Raw genomic sequence first — 21,353 nt, 5'->3', positions numbered from 1 at the left:
CTGCTGCCCAAATGCTATCTAAAGGAATATGTTAGGAGACTATCTCTGGTCTCCTAGAAGAGGGTCTCGTGAGGCACAATCATCAAGGATGATTTCTATTCCCACGGGAACACGAGAGAAGGAGGAAGAAACCTTACTCTGTTTGCTAGGGAAACATGACCCGCATATCATTTCTGAAAGGTCAAGGGGGCTTGAAGTTGCTGAAAGGGGACTCCATGAGTATAAATATGTATATGTGTGTGTGTTTGTCACTCACTCAGCACCACAGGCTACTAGGTTTTCATTTCAGACTTGAAGAATCTGAGAAATTGCTACCAGAGACAGCAGTCATGAAGCTGGGACACATCTTTTTGTTTGTTACTTTTGCCATCTGCAGTTATTCTGGTAAGTCCTCTGAACAGAGACAATTCCTGAAACACAGCTGAAGTATAATTGAATGGACTTGCAGAGCAATTCAGATCTGATTTCGAGTTCCATTTCTACTCCTAACTCACTGGATGACCTTGAGAGGGTCACTGGCCCTGCATTCTTTTCTATCAAATGAGTGTTTGGGACGAGAGGAACTCAGAGAGCTTTTCCAGCTCTAGCACACTGTGGATTGGGGAACAGGTACAGTGAAAAGTGGTGGAAATAATAATACATGGGGGCTGTGGAGACTTGGGTCCTAGTCCTGGCTCTGCTACCAAATTGCTGGCATCTTCAGATCATAAATAGAACTGGAAGGAAGTCTAGAGGCCAATGAGTCCAATGCTCTTATTTTGCATAAGGTGACTGAGGCCAAGAGAAGTACCTTGGATGAAGTCATGCAAACAGTCATTAGTAGAGGCAGAATTTGAACTGAAGTCCTTTGACTCCTAAAACAATGTTCATTCCAATATACCTTGCTATTCAGTTTCTTCATCTCTTATGCATAATAAATCAACTTTTCTGACATTACATGGATAGTTTAAATGTTTGTTGTTTTGCTTTTTGTCTTGTCCAACTCTTTATGACTCCATTTGGGGTTTTCTTGGCAGAGATACTGGAGTGGTTTGCCATTTTCTTTTCTAGCTCATGTTACAGATGAGAAAATGGAGGCAAACGGGGTTAAGTGACTTCTGAACCTTATATATTTTATCTCATTTAATTCTCACAACAATCCTGTTACACAAGTGTCATTATTTTCTTCATTTTATATATGAGGAAACTGGTTGAGAGACCCTTGTCCAGGTTCGCAGTGCTAGAGAGTATCTAAGGCAGGTCTTTCTGACTGCAAATCACTATATCCATTGTGCAATCTCCTATAGTTCAAGGATTTTTATGACAGTTGTACCTGTAAGGCAGATGGATGAGCAGGTAGGACAGATAGATCACTTCTATTAGAAACAACTTCAAGTCTTAAGTGAGCTAGTCATGAAAGTCGACAGTATGACCTAGAACAAAGAGGATCTGGGTTTGAATCCTAACTTGGTTACTTACTGCCTATTCTACTTTTAAGTTGTGTCTTAATTTCTCTGAGTTTCTCACCGATTAAGTGACAAGATGAAATGATCAATACATTCCATGTTCTTAAATGTTCTTTGTTCCCATTTTTGATTTTTATATCACTGCTAAATTCTCTTAACTCTCTAATAGTATCTTGAAAGTTAATGATGCAAACAGCAGTGGAAGCATGTTTTTCTTCCCAGTAGGAAGAATCTTAACTAACAAGCTCATGACTTGTATGTTGGTAGTGCTGATGAGGGAAGTAGGGCAGATTGGGGATGTTTGTATTTTACCATCTAGAAATGGGCTGTATCTGGGAATTTTTGCCTGGAATCTCAAATGATCACCTTTTTTTCTACCCACCTTTTTTCTACAGCTACTGCATTCTTCATCAATAGTGGATCTCTTCCCATCAATAATCTCCTACCCCTGAACAACATTCTCTCCTTTCTTGACCCACTGAAAATGCTCTTTCAAACACTGGGCATCTCTGTGGAGCACCTGGTTGAAGCTCTAAAAAAATGTGTGGAAGAGCTGGGTCCTGAAGCTTCTGAATCTGTGAAAAAACTGCTGGTAAATACTCCCTTGGGGGAATCCTGCCAGTCTACCTTGTGTGCCCTGTATTCACTGTTTGGACATCACCAAGTTATTTAGCATTCATTTGGTAACTGGGGTGGCCATTGGTATACAGACATCATTCAATCACTTTTGAGCAGTTATAGAGCCTTCTCTTGGTGAAACTCTCTAGCCTTTGGACAATCCTTTTACAATTCCTATACAGCCATTGCTCAGGATGGTTATACAGTACCTATCTGATGATACAATTAATCCTGTCATTGTATAGTCTTTGTAGAGTAACTATATCAAAACTAAATAGTAATGGAACATCCTTATTATAAAGCCTCTGAACTTCTATTGGATAGCTATTGTCAGCTGTCAAAGGCTGTCAAAGAGTTACTCTCCTAGAACTACTAGAACTCAGTATTACTTTATAGCCTTTGGACTATCATTGCACAGTTAGCATAGAGTCATTGCACAATCAGTGTCACAATTTTATAATTGTATATGTCAAAATGATAGAGTTGTCTGGCCACAATGCAATCATCACACAGTCATTATTGCATAATCATTGTAGAGTCAGTCTTTGGCCATTATACAAGAGTGGTAAAATCAATAAAAGTCCCTCTGTAGCCATTGTACATTTTACATTAATAAATAAATAATATATAAATATTAACCATCCTATGTCCCATATAGGGATACTGAGAAAATATGAGGGGATGGAAAGGAAAATAATTTTCAATAGGCAGATTTATTTGGAAGCTAGGTGGCACAGTGGATTGAGGGTTAGACTTGGAGCCAGGAAAGACCTGAGTTTGAATTCTGCCTTAGACCCTAGTTGTATGACCCTGTACAAATCACTTGACCTCTTTCAGTTTCAGTTTCTTCATCTGTAAAATGGAAAGGACAGAAATCCTACTTGTAGAATTGTGAGGATCAAAGGAGAGAACATATAAAGTACTTTGTAAACCTTGAATCATTATAGCAATGCTAGATATTGTTATTGTTCTAAATGTTAGCTATTATTTTCTAAACCCTTACCTTTTGTCTTAGAATTAATAATAAGTTCCAAGGCAGAAGAGTGGTAAGGGCTAGGCGATTGGGGTTAGGTGACTTGCCCAGGGTCACATAGCTAGGAAGTATCTGAGGCCAGATTCATAAGCAGGTTCTCCTGACTCCAGGTCTAGCACTTTATCCACTGAGCTACCTGACTGTCCCTTAGCTGTTACTATTACTATTTTCATCAAGCAGTACTGAATCTATGTCAGCTACTGGGACCTTGGAGGAATAATAATTCTCTGACCATTCACCCATCCCCTATTGCCCAACTCCTAAAGATCATCTCAGGCAACTTGTTTCATTATGTCTACTCATTTACCTTTCAGGAGGCTTTGTCCTACCTGGTGTGATTTCAGGATGATGGACAGAACAAATGTAGCTGAATGCTTCAGGATCTTCACTCATCTTCCTCTTATTGTTTTTCTATTTTATTCTTCACCTAATTCCACATATCCTGAGCAGTATCAATAAAGCACTTAGACAAATTTTTCTTCATCATGTCTTCCATTTCTGGGGAATGGGAGGACAATGGTTTGGGGAAGGGATAGCCATAGAACTAGAAGAGAATTATGTATCAGGATCACAGAATGTTTTAGTTGGAAGGGACCTAAGAATGTACTTCATGAAATATTAGATCTGAGAATGAACTTAGAACATCAAAAACAGAATGACAGAACTGGAATAGAACTCAGAACACAAAATGGAAGAGTTTGGAGAGACCTTAGAACAAAGAATGAAAGAGTAATAGGAATGCTAGGATATAGGATGAAAAAGCTAGAATAGATCTCAAAATATAGAATAAAAGATCTAGAATAGATCTTAGAACACTAGAATGAAAGATTTAGAAAAGATCTTAGTGCATAGAATGAAAGAGCTAGAAAGGATCTTGGAACATAAAATAGTAGAGCTGAGAGGGACCCTCAGAGAAAGAGTATTCAGTGCCTACCTAAATAGGAAAGAGGCTTTGAACACCATGAAATATTAGATCTGGAATTAGCCTAATAAAATAAGTTCTTAGATTACATATTATAGTTTAAGGGTGAGGGTTGTCCTCCCATTAAATTAATCATAAAAGGCCCAAATTCTCATTATAACATTGTTTAACAATTCAAAAGGATAAAAGAGCTCTAGATCGTTGGATCGAAATGATGATGCCATATAGGAAATACCTTGGATCTGTCTGAAAGAAGAAGAAACTCCTCTGGTTCTAGGTATAAGCAAGGCAGCTCTGAATTGCACATTCTAGCACCAGACCAGCTGAATAGTGGTTTAAATGACCAATGAAGGATTCTTGAGAGGAATAGTTGCTTTTAGGGGAAGGAGAGAGCTGTTCATGACCTCATAATGCTTCCAAGGTAGGAAAATTTCAAATGTCCATCAAATCTAGTAACAGTAACTGGAGGAGTAATGGCTTATGGTAGCATCTGCATTTCAAGCTAAGAGACACCCTGAGGACAGACTAGACATCCTGTGTGAAGGCAACTTCAAGATTCTAAAAGGGTAATCATTGGCCCTTAAGGTCCATAAAGACCTAATACTAAGAAAAACTTTAGGAGAACTCAATGAAGGGAGCAAAAGACTCTTAGCAATCAGTAGATTTTAATTTAGCCTTTGGCAACTTCTGCTCTTCAGTCTAGGCTCATTCCCTCCAGGGACTTTGGGTGTTAAAGAGAAGAATGTGTCCTCAGTTTAGGTGGATATTTCTTATAGAATTATCTCTGCTATACCATTTAACCAAATACTCTGTCTAAAATCTAATTATTTCTAACTGATAATTAACGGGGAGCAGGATAATGAGGTCTCTTAAACAACAGTATTAGAAATCTTAGCATTGTATTTAGGGCTACCCCTAGAATCCTGAGAATAGATGCACTTAGCCATCCTCTGTCACCTAGGTGGCACACTGGATTGAGGGCTAGCCTTGGAGTCAGGAAAGGCCTGAGCCTGAATTCTGTCTTTACTACTACTTGTATGACCCTGTTCAAGGCACCTGACCTCTTTCAGTCTCAGTTTCCTCATCTGTAAAAGAAAGAGGAAAACTGTATTTAACCTCAAAGAGTTGTTATGAAGATCAAATGAGAGAGCACATAACATACTTTGTTAATCTCAGAGCCTTATGTATACAAGCTAGATATTATTATTGGCCTGCTAACGTAAGTACAGTTTGGGACATGGCCCTGAAGGGGGTGGTGCTACAAATATGTAAAAGAACTAGAAGATACTTTGAAAGAGAATATTAGAATTTAGAGTATTAAATACAATGCTAAGTAAAAAAAATGAAGATCTGAGATCTCTGCATGGTGCAGATGTAGGCAAGAGGGTATGCTTAGACATTTTAGAATGATTTCCAGTAGCACAAGTTGGAGCTGAAATGGCCTGGGCTTTTTACTGTCTCTTCTCAAAGAATCCAGTTACTGAAATGTATCCCCTTCCCTAGATACAGTTCTTGTATGGTTCAATGATGATATTCTCATACTGAAAACACCAATATCCTGATTGAAACCTCAGGACATTGGAACAACACAAGTCTCTGAGTTCTTGGATTCAATCTTCTTGGGGCTCTGAAATGGAAAAGGATCTAATTACAGGGAGCCTTCCCACTGATTTCCCAGATGCTGACAATAGGCCCATGCCTCTGGGCTGAGCAGCCAGTGGAACTGATAGCCAGAGGGATAAGGAAGGCCTAGTTTAGCCTACAAGCTTGGGATAAGGCCCTAGGAGAAAAAAAAAAGTCAGTGGCTAGAAGCATTGGAGAGAGAGAGATGGAGATACAAAGAACAGACAGAGACAGAAAGACAGAGACTTCACTCTTTCAGGATCCTAGACAACTCTAGACAACAACTTCAGAAGACATTGCTAAGGTGAATTTCTTTATCTAAGAGGGTCCCTACATCAATAAAACCTCAAATTTAGTCCCTATGCTTTAGATCAAGTGAATTGTTCTTTGGTTAAGCAAAACAAATAATATGAATGAACTATTATTTAGATAATCAAAACTTAAGACTAGTTTGTAGGGAAGTTGGGTTATATAGTAGATGGAATGCCAGTTCTAAAATCAGGAAAAGTCATCTTCCTGAGTTCAAATTTGTCCTTAGACATTTATTAGCTGTGTGACTTTGGGCAAGTCACTTAACCCTGTTTGCTTCAGTTCCTTATTTGTAAAATGAACTGGAGAAGGAAATGGCAAGCCATTCTAGTATCTTTGCTAAGAATACTCCCAATAGGGTCATGACGAAATTAGACACAATTGAAAAGGCTCAACAACAAAAATTAGTTTGTTAATATTGTCAATCATCAAAAGAATGATTTAATTTTATTAACACTTTACTTGTTTAGTAAAGGTGATAAATAAGTGGCAGGAAATTACATTTAAAATAGTGATGAAATATTGAATACCCTGAGTTACAGTGGTAGAAGGAAGAAGGCTGTAGAATGATGTGAATGATACTGTACTGGGAGCATTCTATGCCTATGCCTATGGCATAGTGGATAGAATCCAGGCATTGTGTTAGTAAGACCTGAATTTAAAAATATTTTCAGACCCCTGTAGGAATGATATAAATAATTATCATTCTCAACATGTCTGATCAGAAAAGGATATGGGTTGACTATGGAGTAAACATGAGTCACAATAGAATAATGGCTACTTTAGTATCTCTGAGATACTCAAAAGAACCAGAGGGAAGCCTCCAGAGTACTTATTGGATCCTGGAAGGGAACTGTAATATCACATGTCAGGAATTATATAGAGGATTCTTATGCAGGAAGGAATGGAACTAATTTTCCTATGAGATTCCTTCTAGCTTTAAGATTCTCATCAGCTTAGATCTAACAGGGCCAATTTGTTTTAGAGGCAACTATTATAAAATCTGAGGTTCCAATTGTGTCAATGAATAATAAATTGCTGATTTGGGGCAGAAAAAGAATGCAAGGAGGTCAATGACCCTGGTTCAAAGAGTAAGGAATGTAAAGTTTAAGAAGGCTAGAAGTGGAGGCTATAGGGAAGGGGGATTGAAGAGGAGTTGGTTATGAAGGGTTTTCAAGGTCAAACAGAGGATTTTGCATTTGATCCTGGAAGTGATAGGGAGCCACTGGAGTTTATTGAGTGTGGAGATGACATAGTTGGACTGGTGCTTTAGGGAAATTACTATTGCAGTTATCTGGAAGATAAAGAGAGTGAAGAAAGACTTAAGGCAGACAGATCAATTAGAAGGCTATTGTAATAACCCAGTGCAAAGATATAAAGTATCAGAGAAAAAAGGCATCTTTAAGACATGTCTTAAACATGAAGTCTACAGATTTTGGCAACAGAATGGATATAGAGAGTGAGAAATAGAGAGGAAAAGAGGATAATACTGGACAGACTGGAGGTTAATGATAACCTTGACAATCATAGGGCAGTTTAGAAGGGGGGAAAGTTTTAGGAGGCAACATAATGGCTTCAATTTTGGATAATTTTGGATATAAGATGTCTACTGGATATCCAGTTTGAGATATTGGAAAGGCAGTTGCATATGTGAGACTGAGGTCAACAGAGAGGTTAGGTTAATTTTTAGAATCACCTGCAGTATATAGAGAGGGTAATTATTCCATGGGAACTAAATATTCCTATTTTCTTCAAATTATCTTTGTATAATGTGGTCCCAAAGCCCCATATCAGTCTCATCTATTAGCGAATCCTAGAGCACCAGTCTATTTCTATTTAAATAAATTCAATCCAATGCTGTTCATTATTCTTCTTAAAATATACTAAATAATGAGCAAGGCAGAGAAGAGTGGGATTATCAAATCATTGTCCTTCATACAAGGATTGTAGTAGCTTTGTCATCTGAAGAACCCTATTGTTGACTCAGTCAATGCCTGAATCATTGGGTTTTTGGTCCCCTAAAATCCCACAGAAACTGCTGTCTGAACATGCCTTCCTTATCCAGTATTTTATGCAGTTGGTTATTTTGTGCTCAAGTATAGGACTTTACATTTGTTCCTATTCTTTTTTATATTATTAAATTCAAAGGGGACAATATGAAGTAAGGCTTGGTCTTGGAATTAGGAGGGTTCAAGTCCTTCTATCACACAGTACCTCTGAGCCTGGAGCATGCGAGGAGGCTCCACATCACTACAATCTTCTTGGCAGACAGGCCAAACCAGGTTGAGGGTGATTGATAGGTCTCAAACTCATTGGTGAGTTGGGGGTGGTGGTGTGGTATCTACCTCATGCATGTGAAGACTTCCCACTATGGAATGGATAGATTAAAATTATTTGTTCCAATGTCCATGAAGGTTGCTGAAGCAGACTTGGAGTACATAGAGCTTGGTTAGGGTGCCAACGTCATCTACTGTATCTCCAGCCATCACCAGTTGTCCTGATTTTTGTCTTGTCCCAGGTCTTGGATGACAGGAAGAGAGTGAGGCTGATGACTTCATGCAATTCCATCTTACTTAAATTCAATTCACAGCAAGTCAAGATGTCATGGTCGTGATGTCACTCGTCCTCTTATAAAATGAAGGACAAATAACAATGACTATTGGGAAGTCATTATCTTCCAGTGCCCCCAAACAACTCTTTAATATTTATTTTTGTAACCAATTCCTGATTTCTACCACTAGATGGAGAGTCCAAGGAGAAGTTTCCATGCTGAGAGTTCACTGAATAGAGGAAAATGATTGGTCCAGACCAATAACCTCTTTTTCCACTCCCCTACCTACACCAAAATAATTGTTCCATCCTTGAGCCTCTAGGGAAATTTTGATTCTTATCTAGAATTATACAGATCCTTTTGTCTAGAACTCCACCCAAATACTCTGTACTCTGACGGGTTGGGCTTTCCAAGAGATTCTTTCCTCCCCAGGTGTTAGCTATAAATTAATTAAGTGATTATTAAGCAAATCTGACACTAGAAATGACTCATTGAAACAACTTCATTGGTGTTGAAAACATCTGGGTTCTGAAGTCACCCATACTGAATTCCCTTCTCAGAGGTGCTGAAAGACACTGAACTGTAGGACACCTCAGTTGTCAGGTTCCTCTGTTCACTGGGGAATCTTTGTCTCAGGTGAGCCAAGAAAGTAGACCTAAAGGGTGGGGTGGGGTGTGATGGGAAATGTTACAAGGAAGAAGATTTTGGTTCTGTATAAGTTAAAAGCTTTTTAATCACAACACAGTGTATGTGGGTGGCACAGTAGACAGTGCCAGGTTAGAATAAGGAGGATCCAAGTTTAAATCCAGCCTCAGACACTTATTAACTGTTTGGTACTGGATAAGTCACTTGACCCTGTTTGCCTCCATTTCCTCATCTGTAAAATGATCTGGAAAAGGAAATGGCAAACCAGCCCAGTATCTTTGCTAAGAAAACTTCATGAAGAGTTGGACATGAATGAATCCATTTAACAATAAATAATAACAGTAGTAGTTAGAACTGCTCAAAGGAGAAAACTTTAGTCTCCTGGGTAGCTAACTAGTTCAGTGGATAAAACCCTAGACTTGGAGTCAGGAAGCCCTGAGTTCAAATGCTACCTCAGAATCATTCTTGGATGTGATGCTGGGCAAGTCATTCAACCACTGTTGGTCTTAGTTTCTTCATCAGTAAAATGGGGATAATATAGCACCTATTTCCCTGTGTTTTTCTGAGGTTCAAATGAAATATTTGTAAAACACTTATCACAGTGCCTGGTACATAGTAGGTGCTTAATAAATGCTTGTTTCCTTTCTTCTTTCCTGTCACATTCATTCTATTCGATCCTGACAGCAATCTTTTGTGGAAAGCAGGGCTGGGAGTTTTTCTTATAATTTATGGAAAAAGAAAACAGCATTAGAGAGAGAAAATGTATTTGCCTCTGATCCTGTCATCTCAGTAGGTGTTAGTGCCACAAGTCAAAACCCCAAAACCCCAAAACTCTCAACCCCAAGTCCAGCACTATCACCATTTTGTTGTTCAGTCATTTCAGTCATATCCCATTCTTTGTGATTACCCTTGAGGTTTTCTTGGGAAAGCTACTGGAGTGGTTTGTCATTCATCTTACAGATGAGGGAACCGAAGCAATAGGGTAGTGACTTGTCCAGGGCCACAGCACTATTAAGTGTTTGAGGCCAAATTTGAATCCAGGGACATGAGTCTTCCTGACTACAGGCCCAATGCTCTATTTATTGTGTCAACAAGCTGCTTTTTCTATTACATCAGGGTTATTTGAAAGTTAAATGTTAAAATCACTATTTAACTCACCAGTCATTTTCATGGAGTCCTTGCTTGTTTGTCTTCCCAGTTCATATATCCACTTGAAAGGAAGGAATAAAGAGATGAAATATGTGTTTGAAGTGATGTGAGAGTATTGGATAAGATGGTTTCTCAATTTTTTTAATGCTCCAATGGTTCTTTTATATTTATTCATTTGCATTCTGTGTTCTTAATGCTTTTTGCAGCTTCAAAAATAAATGTTCTGTCTTTTATGAGGCTTATCAGGAAGAATGTGGTGGAGCAGAAAAGTAAATGGATTTCTCATCAAAGGCTCTGGGTTTGAATATGAGTGAAATTGACTAAGTGACTTTGAGTAAATTATTTAACCTCTTAATTTCCTCTGGCATTTAATTAGGAGTTTAGATTAAATGATTTCATGTAACTTAAAATATTTTAAAGCACTTTGCTGTGGTATTCTGAGATCAATTTTAGCTTGATTATTCCATATGCCAAAGTGTTTTCTATTTTAAACATTTCAACATTCTAAGAAATCTTCCTAGTAGAATTTTCTGTGTAGTCTGGGAATGTTTCTAAAGAAATCAATTGGTGGGATTTTCTTCTCTATTAAATAGTAGAGTTGGACTATAAAATTCTTGATGAAAAGAAATCATCTCACTTATCTCTCTACCAAGCAGAGGGACAGAGTAAATGTTCTTTAAAGTCTAAGAAGGGTTTTGCACACAAAGTCAGCCAATAAGACATACTCAACAAACATTGATTGATTTCCTATTTTTAGTCTTGTTTTTATTGATGCTCTTTGATTCTAAATATATTCCTTCTTTTTTCCTCACCCAGAGAATAATTTCTTGTAACACATACATTTCTATATATACACACTTATTTTCATGATAATTTATTGTAACAAATATATATGAATATATATACATATGAGTATATTATGTATATATTACTTTTTGTTGCTGTTGTAAAGAGTTTAATGTCTAAATTATCCACATTTAATTCCCTTTTAAGAGACACTAAAATATATTTATTGTTCAGTCATTTCAGTCCACTGTGCCATCTAATTGCTAAAGCCTATACACAAACAAAACATATTTATAGTAACATACATTTATATTTTTACAAGCATATGTATATACATTCCCATATATTTTGTTGTTTTACTGAACTGTTTTTCCTCTCTTCTATAGCTATCTATCTATCTGAGTTCAAAATCCAGTCTCAGATATTTACTAGCTGTGTGATCTTGGACAAGTTATTTTTATATATGGAAGTGGCGGAAAACTTCATTTTCATTCAGCAAAACTAATTTAAAAATGTTATTTTATCTACATACATGTTATCTACATACATGTGTGTATATGTACATACACATATGTGTATTATGTGTGTGTGTGTTTATATATATATATATATATATATATATATATATATATATATATATAGTATCTCTGAGAAGGGAGTTAAATATGGGTGACTTAGAAGACCAACTCTTTCTAACAGTGGTGGAACTATTTACAAATACATGTATGCATACACATGTATTTGTTGCAATAAATAATTATGAAAAGAAATGCATATACTTATATGTTACAAGAAATGATTCTCTAGGTAAGGAAAGATAAAGGAATATTTTTGGAATTATATACATGGAAGGGGAAAAATTGTTCACACACATACATTCACATGGAAGGGAAAAGAACAGTTCAGCAAAACTATACAAAATAGGTTTCATATATACACATATACATATGCATTCTATACATATTCTATCACAAACACATACATACCTATGTGAAGATGCATACATATATACATGTGTGTACAGGTACATATATTTTCATATAGATATTTGTTATACTAAATGATTATGAAAAGAAATGTATATATGGAAGGGGAAAAAAACCCTATTCAACAAAACTAATTAGTATATAGTTGGGAACATACGTACCATTTCACATTCATAGGCCCCCACCTCTGGAATGAAAGCAAGGAATTTAATTTTCCCAATTCTTCTATAGGAGCAAGCTAAGTCATAATTATTCAGCCAGGCATTGTCCTAGGCACTAGAATTTGAAAGACAAAAATGAAACAGTTCCTACCCTCAAAGAGCTTATTTTTATTAAGAGATATAATGTATCCATAAATAGGCATATATACCATATATACATAATAAATGAGATCATTTTTCCTTCTTTTTTTACATTGTTGTAATAAGTATAGACATTATTTTTCTTGTTCTACTTAATTCATTCTGTATCAGGTCATATGTCTTTTCACAAATCTCTGAATTCTTTTTTTTTCTTGTGGAACAGTAATATTTTATAATTTTTTTTAAAAACACTATTTTATTTGGTCATTTCCAAACATTAATCATTGGAAACGATGATATTTTATTACTTTTTACATACAATATGCTTAGCAATTCCTCTGTGGGTGGGAATCTAAGTGGTTTCTAGTTCTTTGCTCTCACAAACAGTGTTGCTATTTATGGTGTCATTTGTCTGTCTGTGGCCTTCTTGGGTGATATGCCTTGTAATGAGATCTCTATTTCTAAAATAAGGACACTTTGGCCACTTAAAAAATGAAAGCACTGTTTTCTAGACTAATAGGACTAATTCACTGCTCCATTATTACTATAGCATGTACTTGTTTTCCTGAAACCTTTTCATCATAGACTACTTCTTTTTTTTCTTTTCATCTTTACCAATTTAAAACCTCAGAGTAGTTGGTATTTTCATTTCTTTCTTTATTTGTAATGCAGAGCAATTAGTCAGGTACTTGTTAATAGTTTGTAATCCTATTGAAAATTGCTTATATTCTTTGACAAATTAACCATTGGGGAGTGGCTCTGGGGCTTACATACTTGTGTCAATTCCTTAATAATCTTTGATATCAGAATCTTAAAAAGACATTTGATATAAAGATTTTCTCCCAAACACTTTCCTTCTTATCCTAGCTGTACTGGTTTTGATCATGCAAAGGCTCTTTGATTTCATGTTCTGTTTTGTCTTTTGTAAGCTCCTCTGTTCCTTGTGTAGTTAGGAATTCCCTCCCTATTTATAGCAGTGAAAGTTACCTGATTTTATTCTTTTCTAAAAATTTTGGCTGGTGACCTTCTAATTGTCTTTCTAATTTAAACTTTTCTTGGTATTTGGGACAAGATATTAGTCTAATCACAAAGTCTGGTAAGCCTCTTTTCAGTTTCCCCTATAGTTTTTTTCAAGTAGGGATTTCTTCCCCAGTGTTTATGTTCTTAGGTTTAGTGAACAATGAATTATTCAGTTCGATTATTTCTAATTTCTGTTCCCTTCTCTAGACTCACAAATTTACAGCTCTCCTTCAAAATATTAGGGGCAGCTAGGTTGCTCAGTGGATAGACAGCCAGACCTGAAGACTAGTGGTCTTGGGTTCAAATTTGGCCTCAGATTCTTCCTAGCCATATGACCTCTGGCAAGTCATATAACCCCAATTGCCTCGCCCTTACTGCAGTTCTGCCATGGAAAAGATACTTAATATCAACTCTAAAGTAGAAGGAAAGGGTTGTTCTTGTTTTTTAAATAAAACAGAAATAACTTCATCACAACTCTCCTGGACTATTATCAGGTTTATGTATGTGTATATGTAAACATAAACATCCTATACACATTCTAAACACACATACATATACATACATACACACATATATGAATATGTATACATATTTCCAATTGGTTCCTTTTCCAAGAGTCCCCTCCAATCTCTCCTCTGTATAGCTGAAATCCTCACCTTTTGTCTTAATTGATTGATTAATCAATTAATGATATTAAGTATTGTTTCCAAGACAGAAGACAAGTAAGGGCTAAGCAATTGGGGTTAGGTGATCACATTTGAACCCAAGACCTCCTATATCTAGCCCTGATTCTCAATCCACTGTGCCACCTAGTTGCCCTTCTGTGTGGTTTTAATAGCCTGTTATAACCTGGCTATGTTAATACTATCCATATACTCCATGGTGTGCCTAAATTGACCTTCTTGCCTAGCCTTCCATCTTTGCATAGGCTATCAGTCACTCATGCTTAGAATGTCCTTCCTCTTCACCTCTGCCTCTTGAAATCAAAAGCCTCCTTTCAAGTCCTTCTCAATTGCAACCCCTTCCCCCATATTGCCTTTCTTGATCACTCCAGGATCTAGTGTTCTGCTCAATAAATTACCTTATATTACTATATCTATTACATGTATATATATATGTATATATATGCATACATATGTAGTTATTAATCTTTAAGAAAATATAAGCCCTTTTGGGTAGGAATGGTTTCATTTTTGTGTATTTGTTCCTAGTGCCTAACACAATGCTTGATATAGCACAGGCACTTAATCAACAGATTGATTGACCTAGTTTTCTATTTTTTAACTTGGACTAAAATTTTTTTGCGTTTATTGCTTTATCATAGAATTTGAAGCCTGGAAGTGATAATCACTCCTCTTTACTCTTTTTAAATTACTTCCTTTAAATTCTAAACTCTTTGCTCCTCTAAATGAATTTTGTTATTACGTTCTCTCTTTGCCTCTGTCTCTCTCTAATATCCCCTTGATAAATGGAGCAGCAAAGCATTCAATGTGTTAATTAGATTAAGTAGTACATGATTTTAAGTATATTGGTATGGCCCAACCCCAAACAATATGTATCTTCAATTATCTACATTATTCTTTCTCTCTTGAAAGAGGGTGTTGTTATATAATTGTAACTTATTGTAGTTACATAAATCTTGAATGAGTCTTGGTAGGACTGACTTCAGGCTATTCTAGGCATTTGAAGTATTATTTTGAATAGAATTTCTCCTTTTACTATCTCTTGCTTTTTACTCTTGCTATATAAAAATGCTGAAGACTTTTGAGGATTTATTTTATATCCTGAGGCTTTAGTGAAGTAGTAGTTGTAATTAATCTATTGACTAGTTTTTTTAGTAAACCTTCATGCCTTCTACAAAGGAGGATTATTTTGTCTTCTTTTTGCAATGCTTATGTCTTTAATTTCCTTCTCTTGTCTTAATGATATCTGGTTACTAGTATTTCTAGAAGAATTTCAAATAACAATTGTGAGTCAGGAAATATCTTGCATAGGAGTTGACACTTTAGCTGATCCTTAAATGGGACCAGGAATTCCAAGACGTACAGATAAGGAAGAACATTCCAGGCATGGCATAGAAGACAGCTTGTGCAAACCCAAAGAGTTAGAAAATGGATTGTTTTCATTGCTCTTATTTAGCACAGTATTTGGATCATAGAAGGTACTTAATAAGTATTTAGGTCATAGGATTGAATTGGATATGATGCTTTACTAGTGTATTTTCTAGGAAAACCTTTAGTGTTGCTATTTTGTGATTGGACTAATTCTTGCCTTTTTGCTTTTTGTTTTCCCATTATACACTTTACTTTCTAGTCAAAATGATCTTGTAGACAACATTCCATTTTCTACCTCTATATATTTGCATAAACTATCCCCCAGTGCTTGGACTGGAATGCTTCCTTTCTTTGTCTGAAGCTTTTGAAATTTTCATTTTCATTTAAAGCCCCCTCAAAGGCTGTGTCCTACACTAGAATTTTTCTGGTTCTTGCCCCCTCTGCTCTCTCTGGTCCCTCCCTCACAATGCCCCCCCCCCCAGATGACCAAACCCCTCACCAAATGCCTGAGTGTTTACCACACTAGTCATGTTTTCACCATGGCACAGAGTCAAGTCTCACTGTTGTAAAGAGTATAAAATCCCCAGAACTGATGTCATCTGGGGGACAGCTTTTCCATCCATGCTGTCCTCCCAAGAAGCATTACCCCATCTTGCTGCTCCATCTTATTATCCTGGCCATATTCAACATTACTTTCTAAATTAATAAGTTTCTCTTTTTTATTTTTAAGCTAAGTTTTGGAGTCTTGAATTCTTGCAAAAAGTACACTTTCTGAATCCCAGGGGTTTAGCTCTAGCCCTCCCACAACAATATGTGTATATGTATATATATTTAATATATGCTTATATAAACACACACACACACACACTATTTAAGGGAAGGGAACTGTTTTCATTTTAGTCCCAGTGTCTAGCATGGCATTTGGCACATAGTAAGTAATAATAAATGTTTGTTCTAATGAATAGGATTGAATATCTTTGCCAATGGATAAGGAGTCAGGACATTTTGAGTCTAATCTTGCCTCTGCCACTAATTTGAGCTGCCCTCCCTGGTATACCATCACCCATATAATAAAAGCTATAAGTCTGCACAAGGGACTGCTATTTTATGTTTGCTGAATAGCCCATGGCCTCCCCAAACTGAAGTCTGTCCATTTCTCCTAAGTTCCACTTGACAGAGATCTCTGTTTCCAAGGAGCCCAGTGGAAAAATAAACATTTGCATTTTCAAACCACTCTTTCTGGCTAGTCTTCCCACAATATGCAAGTAGAAATCTAAAGAGAAAGTTGCCTGGATTTAATCACTTACGAGCTCTTGAACATTGTGTTTAGAATAAAGTCCACTGCAGAGTCAACAATTCCCAGGCCCAGAAATGTAAACAGTTCTGAAATTTCTTTGTCTTGGTTTTGATCAGAGTCAGACTCGTTGTGACCTAGAACCCAAAGTATTGTTTTCTCAGCCATTTTGTCCCCCCAACATGGCAATATATTATACTGAAATTGGTTTGTTTTCTCTAAAGGGAATTTCTCTAGCCTTTTTTGTTTCTCTCTTAAAATTTTAGTCTATAGAAAATAACTGGTATCTTAGCCTGAAAGGTACTTTCGGGTACAGAAGCCTGGATTGGCAGAGATTGAAGAGGTCATAGAACTAGATCATAGAATTATAGAACAAAAAGAAATCTTAGAACATAGAACATTAGACTATCCTAGCTAGAAAAAGAGAACATTGAATATTAGAGCAGGAAAGCATTTAAAACATGACACTTAGTAAATAGAACATAGAATATCAGAACAAAAAAGGGATTTTGGAACATATAACAGAAAATATTCAATAAATTCAGCAAGCATTTATTATTTTATGTAGAAGGCCCTATGCTAAGTTATAGTAATTTGTTGTTATGTTCAGTCATTTTTAAGGCATGTTTTACTCTTTGCCACCGTATTTGAGATTTTTTTTTTTTGGCCAAGATACTAGAGTAACTTGCAGTTTCCTTTTCCAATTTCTTTTATAGATGAGGAAACTGAGGCAAACAGGTTAAGTGGCTTGCCCAGGGACACATATTTTGTAAATATTTAAGGTCAGATTTGAACTTAGGTGATATACCTGATTCCAGGTCCAGTGCTCCATGCACTGCACCACTTAGTTGTCACAGGTTTTGGTAATAAAAAGCTAAAAACAAAGAGAATGCATCACAAGTAGTTTTCTATTTTCTATTTTCAAGAAATTTTCCCTTTATTAGATGCTTAATCTAGAAGAGACTTTAGAACACAAGTCATAGAAAGTCAGAACAGAAACACACTATAGCTAATTAAAGCATAGGCCATAGAATACCTAAACAGGAGGCAACATTGTCTAGAATAAAGCTATTCTAGAATAAAGCTAACTTCTGTCAGAGTCAAAGGGTTTCACTTCATTTGGGGCTTTGACACTTCCTAGGGATGTGCTTGCCTAAAGAACTTAACCTCTCTGGGGTTTAGATTTCTCATCTTAAAATCTTTTTTTTAATTTTTAAAATGAGACTAGATGATTTATAAGGTCCCTTCCAATTCTAAATCTATGATAATACAATCCTATGGAATTAACCTTAGACTATAGAACATAAATGTACTGAGAAGATTATTTAGAAGATCTAATTGTGGGATATTGACAGATGGGTAGCTAGCTGGTGCAGTGGATGGAACTTGGATGTTCATGTTCCTGGGTTTAAATATGAACTCAGATACTACCCATGTGATCCCAGGCAAGTCACTTAACTGTGTTTGTCTCAGTTTCCTTATCTGTAAAATGAGTCAGAGAAAGAAATGGCAAATCACTCCAATACCTTTGCTAAGAAATCTCCAAATGGTGTCGCTCATAGTTGAACATGATAGAAAATGACTGAACGTTCATTTAGATCTAATATTAGAACTAGAGTTTTTCTTGGACTATAAAATATTAATTATGCAAGAAGTTATATTTAGCTCAAAGAATATTAGAATTGAAGAGAGCTGAGGTCATAGAAGACAAAATGTTAGTAATCATTTAATCTAATACCTTCATTGGACAGATGAAGAAACAAACCCAGAAAATTTAAGTAATTTATTCAACTTAATTCATAAAGTAATTCAGTATTAGAGTTGTGACCTTCATTTTAGTGTCTTTCCTCTATACAACATAGTTTCCTATATTATCAGCAACATATGATGAGCATTTATTGAACATCACTTAGAATACAAGTATAAAAGCAAAATCCCTTGTCCATAAGAAGCTTATATTCTAGCCTAGCCTTCCCGTGCCATCCCATCCCATCCCACTCTTTTTTTCTGTTCTTTTCTGTTCTATTCTATTCTAATCATATGCTAAGTAGCTCTAGAACTTCTGGCAAGTCACTTCTTTTACTTGATCTCAATTTCCTCTTCTATAAAATGAATGAATGGTGAATGGAGATTCTTTAAGGTTTCTTCCATCCTTAATATTCTTTAATTTTATATCAATAGTAATGACTGTTTCTCCTGTTCCATATCATCAAAAACACTCACCAGCACAAGAAAGAACTACCAAAGTAAGTAGTCCTATGACCATCATTATCTGAAAGGCTGTGGTATCCATTCTTGTTGTTCTGGGTTCAGGTCAGTCATGAAGATGCTCACAAACTTACACTCCATTTATACAATAGGACCAGTGACATCATTCACCCACAATGGAGTCAATTAAGATATTTGGAAAGGCATAGCTGTGTGCCAAGTGGCTTCTGAGAGGCATCCTGGTTTAATAGAAGGATTGCTCAGCTTGGGAGTGAGAACCTATAATATAGTGTTAATTTTAGCTCTGTCAATAGCCAGATTAATGTGTGAAATTGGGAAAATCACCACCCCCTCCACACATGCACTTAGTTTTTTCATTATAAAATGATCTATGGTTCTTTCTATCTCTATTGTTCAAGTAGTCTATGTTCTATGGTCTCTTTTCTAAGGTCACTCTAGATCTAGTTTTCTCTAATTCTCACTAACATTTTTTATATTGTAACTTTATATTTAAAATGTATGTCTATTAAATTCACCAAATATTTATTAAGTAACTAGTATATTCAGATTAATGTGCTAGGTTCTGAGGAAGTCCAGCAGAATCTTTTTTTTTTTATAATTACATTATCTCTGTGCTCAAGTAGCTAAAATTCTATATTCTGATGTTCCTCCTAGCTATGACATTCTATGTTTTATATTCTGTTCTCATATATATATATATATATATATATATATATAAAATTAAAAAACCTTTTCCTTCAATCTTAGATTCAATACTGTGCATTGGTTAGAAGGCAGAAAAGCAGGCCTATTCCAGCTTTGATGGTTCTAGGATTATTATAAAAAATGTTAATCAGATCTATTGATGTTTACAGCTTTTGTTGACATTTGAGTAGATATCATTGGGTCTATGAGTATGCTTAGATAAGAATAGGCAGAACTGACAGTTTCAGGAGATGAATGACAAAAATAAAATGGGTTGGGTGGAGAGTTTTAGTAAGAGGTAAAAATTTTCCTCCCAGTTTTGCCTCCTCCCAAATGATGAATGAACAAAAATTGATTACTTTAATCACATACATATTCAACAGATTTTTAAAGCATTTACTATACACAGAGACTTTTATTAAAGTTACTTTTGCATGCTTCATTGTGGCAAGAGGAGAGGATTCTGGATTTCTGAAGACTGCAGAGTCCAAATTTTGTCAAGTCTAACCAATCTAGGAAGGCTTTAGGTTAGTGCTCATGGGCCAGTGTTGAACTGTGCATCTGTTGTCTAAGGGCTAGGCTAGCTGAATTCAAAGAAACTCGTTGCCAGTTCTGGGGATGAATTTTTCAAGGGCAGCTGCTTTTTAAAACCATCTATTAAATTACATTAGAGCTGCAAATGTACTATGAGGTGGGCTTATACTTTCTGACAAGATTTGAATTGAAGAAATGGGCAGACCATGGCAGTACTCACTGTTCTATGGAACCCACATAAAAATTCCACTTCCATTCACTATCTTCTAGGCCACACAGATATGATAAAGAGGATGATGATGATGATACCAGCACCAGCAATAGTAATGTACATTCACAAACTGCTTTACATTCTTTATCTCATTCCATCCTTAGGTTGTACAAGTATTTTCATTCCTGTTTACAAATGGGGACACTGAGGCCCAGAGACTTGAAGGGTTTTGCTCAGATTCTCCATTTGGAAATGTTCTTTCCTTTGCAAAATTTCCCACATTATTTTCTGAGTATTTCTCTCTTATTCTCCCCTCACAAAATTATTCTAAGCCTTAAATTATACAAGCGTGTTATTCCCATATTCTTCCACCAGCAGAATCAAAATTCTCAAGGGCAAGAACACTTTTCTCTTCTTTGTATTACTATGCCTAGAGACTTGTATGTATATCAGACAAAAAAATATTAGTTGTATGTTTTTATTCTTTCTTTCTTTCTTTCTTTCTTTCTTTCTTTCTTTCTTTCTTTCTTTCTTTCTTTCTTTCTTTCTTTCTTTCTTTCTTTCTTTCTTTCTTTCTTTCTTTCTTTCTTTCTTTCTTTCTTTCTTTCTTTCTTTCTTTCTTTCTTTCTTTCTTTCTTTCTTTCTTTCTTTCTTTCTTTCTTTCCTTGTTTCCTTGTTTCCTTGTTTCCTTGTTTCCTTGTTTCCTTGTTTCCTTGTTTCCTTGTTTCCTTGTTTCCTTGTTTCCTTGTTTCCTTGTTTCCTTCTTTCCTTCTTTCCTTCTTTCCTTCTTTCCTTCTTTCCTTCTTTCCTTCTTCATACAACTAGGAAGTATTTGACACCAGATTTGAATCTAATTCCTCCCAACCGAAGGCCTGGTATCCTATCTGCTGTGAGATTTAGCTTCCCCCCTCTCCCTTTTTTAGAAACCTAATTTACAAACCTAGTGCTCCTTCTGTGG

The 21,353-nt window shown here is 36.0% G+C and overlaps 1 protein-coding gene and 1 long non-coding RNA gene across 2 annotated transcripts; one reads left to right on the top strand and one right to left on the bottom strand.

The window, feature by feature from the left end:
* The first annotated feature begins 239 nt into the window (after window positions 1–239).
* Window positions 240–3,498, top strand: SCGB3A2 (secretoglobin family 3A member 2). Its single transcript, XM_001370791.4, has 3 exons — window positions 240–384; window positions 1,841–2,037; window positions 3,411–3,498. The coding sequence occupies exons 1-3, from the start codon at window positions 330–332 to the stop codon at window positions 3,432–3,434; spliced, it is 276 nt and encodes a 91-aa protein (XP_001370828.3). The 5' UTR covers window positions 240–329; the 3' UTR covers window positions 3,435–3,498.
* Window positions 3,499–3,536: 38 nt separating this feature from the next.
* On the bottom strand, window positions 3,537–19,051 carry LOC103092665 (uncharacterized). Its single transcript, XR_457910.2, has 4 exons — window positions 18,961–19,051; window positions 16,751–16,874; window positions 10,305–10,356; window positions 3,537–8,577 (listed from the first exon to the last, which is right to left on the bottom strand). It is a non-coding gene; the product is annotated as an uncharacterized LOC103092665 (long non-coding RNA).
* Between the last annotated feature and the right edge of the window lie 2,302 nt (window positions 19,052–21,353).

This window comes from Monodelphis domestica, chromosome 1, assembly GCF_027887165.1.
Source record: "Monodelphis domestica isolate mMonDom1 chromosome 1, mMonDom1.pri, whole genome shotgun sequence".
Taxonomy (NCBI): Eukaryota; Metazoa; Chordata; class Mammalia; order Didelphimorphia; family Didelphidae; genus Monodelphis; species Monodelphis domestica.
Note: the sequence above shows the minus strand (reverse complement) of the source record. Positions and strands in the feature narration are given on the sequence as shown.